Here is an 8,107-nt window from a genome sequence, read left to right on the forward strand (position 1 = left end):
ATGTCCATTTTCTCATGAAATGAAAAACAAATTCATAACTGATTATGTCGCGGCACAAAAGGAGGACACTGACAGCACACAAAATGACAAGACAAAGCAGCACAGTGCAGTAGCAAGTTACTCAGACCATTAGGGGGAAAGAAAGTAATATACACAAATCTATTATAATGTAATTTCTTCCCATGTATGCTGCTGAGAGTAATCTCAGTCTCCTCTTGCAGCAGCACAGCATTTCTCCCTCTCCTCTTGCGCTGTAAATATGAAATAACCATTCTTCTAATAATCATTTTCTATCCCTCCTGATCTACGAAATTATATACTGTTCTTGATGTATTCTTGGTTTTCACAGCTCCCTCAATCTGACTAATCTAGACTAGTGCAGATGGCTGTTTCTTGATTTAATCCAAGAGGTTAGGTCATGTAGAAATGTAGGAAATTTGTTTTAAATTATAATGTTTTTTTCTGGGGGAGGGCAACAGACCCCCTGCCAATTATGTATCTTTCCAAGTTTGTTCCCCCATTTTAAAACATAACCAGGCACCAATGGTTATTTATGTACCATTATGATGGTGGATATCTATGTTAAACATGGTCAAAGTTCCACAATTTGAGGTTAACACATGTAGAAATGCTCCTTGCAAGTCAAAAGCCAGGGCTTCAGCCTGCTCTTAACCCTTGGTCTGCAACATTTTTCTCTATCCTGCCAAGAAGTTGACATAAGATTGTTGAGCATGCCCATAAACGGCCATTCGTTCCGTAGCCTTGGTTGCTAAGGTTGTTGTAGCTTACATCAGTTAGCAACTCAAACTCTGAGCTAACTGACGTAAGCTACCTGCCCAATGCAAATGGTGAAAAGATGACGTAAATGAGTGGCTGCTGAAGAAAAATAAACATCTAGCAAGCCAAAAGACCCCAAGAGAGTTGGCAAACCAAATGATGAGGGCAACCAAATGAGGGCAAATAGACAAATATTGTTCAGGTTTACTACAAAACATTTAAAAAAAAAAAAAAAAAAACCTGCTCACCAGTAAATTGTGAGGGAAAATTAACCTCTTTCACCTTCCATATAGAATCCCATAATGGACAAAAACTACTGTATCACATGTAAATGACAAATGCTTCAGGGCTCAATGTGCTGTGAATAAAACTGATTTTATAGACTCAATTGTTATGATAATTATATAGATAAAGAGTATTCATGCCTGCCGTAATGATAGACAGTGATCCGTCCTTAAATTTAAAAAGGAATAAAGACATCTGTTCAATAACAAATAGTTTACAGTAACTTATTCACTCAACATTTTGGTTAAATACAGTAGACCAGCATAATTCATAATAGTTTTCTTCATAAGGACACAACTGCAGACTAATAAATTTATTTCCCATTTTCATTCAAGGGTACTTAACATTTTTAAAATGCCATTATCAAGTGGAAATATTTACACACATATTTCCACTTACCTTTTTATTAGCACTTATGATTCTTTTTAGATTATACTTTTGTGCTAATTTGATTATCTTTTGTCACTTTAGCAAGCTAATTTCCCCTAAGGAATCAGTTGTTTCATCTCATTTAGATGCTCCCTTCATTTCTTGATATGTTGATGTTATGTGTGATTGGCTGTTACAAACTACATGTGTTTCATGTGAACGTGATCATAGCTGTATTGGAAAAGTTGATAATAGGTCTTGTCAGACCGGTTATCCAGAAACGTGTTAGGTTTAGTTAAGCCAGATGCTCACTTTGATAAACTGATGTTATGTCAAAGCTTGCTGCTTAGAGTTGCTAGGTTGCATCTTTAGGACTTTCTGTTCAAAGTGATGTTTAATATCAGATATTTTAGCACTTTTACAGTCACTAAGACAAGCACATAACAAAAGCTCCTAATCACTAAAAATCACTAATCATTAAAAAAATCATTTAAAAAATCATTAAAAAAAAAAAACTTAAAAATGACAGCCTCCTAATATATCAGTCAAGTTTACTGAATTAGTTAGTTATTATTTTTAACATGCTGTTGGATTTCAAGACAACACAAGATGTATTAGCTTGACAAAAGAGATGTTGGCATACACAGAAACAAACAAGGACCTGAAGTCTATTGTCTGATTTTGAACACTTGAACTATTAAGTAATTCATGCATCACAATCTAGCGTATAATTGGCCCATTTATCAACTTGAGACTCTTGGTTGGTGTGTTGTGGTCTGTGGGAGGCTACCACAGCAACAGTTTTGTGAACTTACTTCAAAGACATAACAAATTGTTACCTTCAGTGGGGGCTTTTGCTACGCTGCCCATGCCTCTCAGCCAAGACTGAGTGGGACTCAGTGGAAGTCCCACACTGGCATCTGATTAGGCCACCCCCTGATGCCCCCTGCCATCTTAACACAGAGGTAATCGGCTTGTTAGTGTTGTGACTTGGAGGAAGCAGAAACGAGCTGGAAGTACAACACTGACATGGTATTATCTTATAAAGTAAATATGATGAACTTGTTAGAAAGCAGTTGCCATTTTTAAATATGGTGTGGGAGTGCCCAAGGGTTGCAAAGTCCTGGAAGAGGGTTTCAGAGATGCTATCAAGCATATTGTTCAGTTCCTTACCTGCCAGAAGTCCTGTTACTTAATGACAGCTCCAACTTGGAACTCTGAGTTAAGCAGAGACGTCTTTGGCTAGCTGGTCGTAAAGCTGCCAAGTGATTAATAGATCTTAGATGGAAAGCTCCTCATTCTGTCAATATACAAAGATGGCTTCTTGACTTCATAGACAAAGCAAGCATGGAACACTGGGCTGCCAACATACACCAGACAAAAGCAGAAAATATTTCACACTGGAAAGAAGCAATTACTACAATACAATCCTTAATATAAGTGTTCTCCATGTACATAAGGTCCATGGTGGGTGGGGTGGGAGGGAGCCAAAGGGAGGGATATAAGAAGGGGTTTGGGGGGTTGCAAAACAAATGCTCTTATTCCCTCTACAGTATTTTGTTTTGTTTTTGGTTGCTATATCAACTTGTCACAAAAAAATGAAAGCAATTGCCTATTTACTGCACACATCCAGCAGATACGGAGCAACATTATCTTTCATGTGGAGTTATGTTTCTGGCCACTTGATGAATGTACAGTACCAGTCAAGAGTTTGGACACACCTTCCTGTTCCCTTGAATGAGAAAGTGAATCCAAAAGTTTGACTGGTATTATAAATCCAATATTCACTCTACTTTTAGCTCTGTTTTGATCTCCACTTTCTCCTGAGGGAAATATCTGGCTCATTACCTGCTAAATGCCCCACTGTGATCACCAGCTAGTCGCTAACTTTGTCTAGTGTTAAGTAACTAGTGCACAGCAGATTTATTAAAGTTTCTGCGCTGAAAACAGCAGCTTTCAGAGTCTGGCAACAATACTGATAAGAGCAGTAAAAATTAGCCTTAATCAAGTTGCAGGCCAGAAAACCAAAACAGTTAACTGAAAGAGACTAAAACGCTCTTGTAGAGGTGAGGGGAACTGCAGTCAGGTAATAATTCTCTGTGAGATTGTCACTATGAGTGACCACTTTCACATACATGTCATTTGATTCACTGTTAATATAAATATATTGATTATAGTGGCTTTAAAGAAGGAAGAACATGTATCAAAGCCCTTAAACAAAGTGGAATCAACTTTGTGTCTTCCAGTAAACAAGACTAAGGCTGTGTCTACAAAGAAGGCGAAGCTGATGGGAAAGTTGTGAGTTTTGCAGGTGGACGTAATCCAAAGTACTGGACAAAATGAAATTTTAGACTAGATGAAGAGTCAGGAGATCAAAGTTATCAAAGTAATTCATCTTCAGGGGACCATAAATTTGATAACCAAATTTCACAGCAATTCATCTAATAGTTGTTGAGATAATTCAATAAAGAACTAAAAAGTCAACCTCATGGTTTCCTCACACCTTGCTGTTAAATCTACGATATGATTGTCAAATGGTTTTATGAAACATTAATCATGCTCAACAGAGTTTCTTTTATTAGAATGCTGTGGCATCTCTGTGTCCAGTTTTAAAAGAGTTCTAGTGTGATTTCCTTTCAGCAGCTGAACTGCTGTTATCAGCGGGTGAAGCTTGTGTGGTGCTGTTTGCAATTGTTTCCACTGTGCTTCCTCATCTGAGGGAGACAATTATAATGTTAATTTGCTAGTGCTGGCTCCGAAACTAATGGCCTTCCTGATAAAACATGTCAGAACTTCCCCAATAGCCCCTGGATTTATTAGACAAACAAATCCAAACTAGACAGAAGAGTTGGTCTGCTGGACAACTAAGTTCATGGAGTAATCACTGTAGCTGCGGCTCAGGTCTGCTAAGTGAGTAAGACATATTGTTATGTATATTTTGGTTATCTTTATCTGCAGAAGAGGACAAACTGGTGTCATTGTTGCTTATTTGTGGACATTACACTGTCTTATATTAATATACAGGACAGGTCTGCAGTATTGATGCAATTTGGATTTAAGGACCAAATAGAGAACCTGTTGGATTTAGAGAGTTGATTGATTGTAAAGTCTGATTACTGCAATCACAACTTGTGCATGCCCATGTAATTGCCAGTGTACATGTTTATTGGATTGCAAGACCTGCTGAATTGAGCTTTACTGGGCTATACTGTAGCAGTGTAACAGCCAGTTAAACACATGTTTGTATTTGGTTCATCTTTGCATGGTGTTTTCAATGTTATACACATCCTGATATTGTTCAAGTTCATACAACAGTTTATGTACAATATATTCTGAATAGTGTATTATAGGCATTATCCAGTTTTGCATTGAAAATTGGATAATAGTAAAATGGCCACCACAATAGGTTATTTTTGCAAGTTGTCAGCAATATTTAACATGTTTTACTTGTTAAATAAAGTGGAAGTGGAACTGCTAGTGGCTAGCTACCTGATATCACCCATAAATCCTCCTGGCCCTCATTAAAACTGCTGTAGACACACCACTGCTGAGGAGTGAGTGTTATAAGAGGAAGAAAAGATATTGAATGAACTACACTTCCTCATCAAAATATCACTATCCTCTGTCTTTTTTTGTGACTTATATAGTAATGAATTCATTCAAAGAGCAAAAAGGTCGTTAAATATGTAAAATCATTAAACATTTATTCTTTGTTTTATTTGAGCTGCAAGGTCTCATCCAAAATTTGCTTCACATTATAAACTGAATTCTACACAAGAAATGTTGCCATTGTCAAAAATTGCAGAGCAGGTGAATCCAAATGCAGAGACCAGAAGCCAGGCTGTAGAAAACTTTCTTAATTTCTGGGATGGACAGGACAGGACAGGACAGGACAGGACAGGACAGGACAGGACAGGACAGGACAGGACAGGACAGGACAGGACAGGACAGGACAGGACAGGACAGGACAGGACAGGACAGACGACTCGACAAAGACTGAGCTGAAAACTGAACTTAAATACAAACTCAACTAATCAGACAACAAGGAACAGGTGGCACAACACAAGGGCAGGCTGGGAGCTGATAGGTTGGGAAGACACTGGGAGCAGGGCAGGGCTGATGAGACTGATATAGGGCAGGCGTGAAGGTGACGGCAGACTGGGGAAGAACATTGGGATCAGGACAGGGCTAACGAGAATGAATGCAGGGCAGGTGTAAGAAGGACTAAATGAACACAACAGGAAAAACACAGCGTAAACAGAAACCAAAAACACAATGAGCACAGTCCAACCAATAAAGGCAACCCAAATGACAGAAGGCCAGAAGTCTTAAAGTCCCTCAAAAAGTCCACCTCAAAACAAGCCCTCTTCCACACAGTCCAATCTTCACAAAACAGAAAAGTCAGAGGGCATCTGGTGGACAATGGCAACTAAGGAATACGGAGACAGACCTGCAAGAGTCTCTAGAGTCAGTGACATAACCATGACAGTCATAGTTATAATCTTTGAATACAATATTTCTGTTAAAAAATGATTGAACTGGTGAGTGTGGTATAAAATTTGGGGAAATTGTTGTGATACTGACAAACCACTGTTCAGCATATTGTAGTTGTAGTGTCTGCACAGCTGTTTACCAGAGTCTGCTTGAGTTTGCTGAGACAGCAATTGTGACCAAAAACTGATGGTAGTAATGAAAATGGTTTCAGTGAAGAAAATTTGCTTCAGATGATAAAAGAGGGAAGAATCCTGCAATGAGACAAAGAGGAAAAATCAGCACAAATAGCCAATGAGAGCTGAGGTGAAGATAGATCACACCACAAATGTGAAGTGAGCAGGTTGTTCTTTATTCATGTGTGGTGTCATTCTTTGTTGCAGTTATGCTGCAACACACTATAAGAGCCTCAGCTGGGCGCTTTCAGTAGACTCCCTGACTTTAAATCCTTGCCAAACTTTTAACCAAATTCTACCAAGAAATTAGTATCATATATATATATTTAAAGCAGTGACAATAAAAATGTCTAGGGGTCCCTCTTAAGTTAAATGCTAGAATGAATCCTGCTCATAGCATTTTTTTCTACACTGCTTTTAATGTTGCCTGAGAATAAGCCAGAGGTTTTCTCAAATACATCAGAAAACTAAAACAGGGCAAAATGACAGAACATATGAGGAAAAAATGTCTGTCAAGGTAACAATGAACACTAAAATATATATTTAAACAAATCAAAATATTGTGATTTAGGATGTAAATCAGTGCATGCAATTTAGAAAGCTTTCATCTTTCAAAGTGCTCTTGCATATGTGTGAGCTCACAGTGTGAAATAAGTGATATTATTTGTACAATCTGTATCTTAAAAACATCCGTATGAGTGAAAATTTCGAGCTGCACTGGAGTCGCGCTGTGTATCCTCCTTGATGCTTCTCCATCAGCAGATGCACCGCACCACTGAACATCAAAGACAAACTTGGTATTTTAGAGTTTCATCATTGTGGAGTTAAGTGTCATTCTCCTTGCGGCAATCACCCTGATTCACAATCTCAAAAAGTTGACTTGCGTTGACACTTAAGATTTTTTTATTTTATTTTTGCAGTAGTCAATGGGGAACACACTTAAAATATATCAAAGATCAAACTTACCAAGCGAGTTTCCAATGAGTGACATGAAGAACACGATAATGTAAGCCACAATAAGAACCCATTCATACTGCTTGGGGTGCAAATACTCTCTCCAGATGTATCTCAGAAGTTCATCGTCCTCATCCACAGTGGGGTACAGATGTAACTCCGTGCTGTTGGCCACATGTGCGGAGGACAAACACTCTTCGCAATCCGAATTTCCAGTGATCCCGGACATCCTTCGAGCTTTTTGTGTGTTTGTTGTATTCCTGCTATTAGTCTTGTGTCTGCAGTGACCGCGGGTCGTTGAGCACACTGCCAACAAGGCACAGTAGAGCGATAATAACGCTCCCCACAATCCTCGTCAGTGTGACGCTGATTTCTTTTCTGTCTCCATGCAGGAGCACAGCAGGGTCAACCACACACCGACACAGCTGACTGTAGCGAACAATGAGCTGTAAGCCCACATCCCAAAACCCCTGTCACGTGAAGCAAAGTACATGGGAGCAAGCATGAATGAACCAGAGAAAGCCTGCTGATATTGATGAACATTTAAAATATTCCCATAGAGAAGAATATTATTTTGACCCTGTAACAACATCATATTTAAATGCAGTTGTGTCATAAATCAAACCAAATAGGGTAGTTATTTTTACCCAGTGTAATATTACCTTTAGTCTTTATATTATTATATATCAATTAAACCAAAAATAGTAATTTTTGACATTATTCGAGTTATAGTTAGACAAAACAAGCTCAAGTTTTAACTTAAAATTGCCACATAATGTATTGATAGTTGTGCAACACGATGTGCATATGAAATTTAAAACTGCAAAAGACAAAAGCAACTAGTGATGTGTATAACTAGAGTAGATTGTAACAGAAGGTCTCAGGACTCTGCTCTTCACTCTGAACAATTTAATGTTTTGAACATTATCAAAACAGACAAAAACTGCACTCCAGAACTGCTTGGCAAAAACTAAAGTTTCACAATTAAGCCCACTGTGATTATAATATGTAAATAAATTCAGCCCTCCTACATCTCAGACTTTAACTGCCCAACA

General features: G+C 38.2%; 1 protein-coding gene across 1 annotated transcript in view; it reads right to left on the reverse strand.

The window, feature by feature from the left end:
- Positions 1–7,742, reverse strand: part of hcrtr2 (hypocretin (orexin) receptor 2) — a 28,170-nt gene extending 20,428 nt beyond the window's left edge. The window contains exon 1 of the mRNA XM_044373582.1: positions 7,065–7,742. Within this exon, the coding sequence (XP_044229517.1) occupies positions 7,065–7,281 (217 nt within the window). The 5' untranslated portion in view covers positions 7,282–7,742. The remainder of the gene's footprint in view (positions 1–7,064) is intronic.
- Positions 7,743–8,107: the final 365 nt, after the last annotated feature.

Source organism: Thunnus albacares, chromosome 14, assembly GCF_914725855.1.
Source record: "Thunnus albacares chromosome 14, fThuAlb1.1, whole genome shotgun sequence".
In the NCBI taxonomy this organism is placed as follows: Eukaryota; Metazoa; Chordata; class Actinopteri; order Scombriformes; family Scombridae; genus Thunnus; species Thunnus albacares.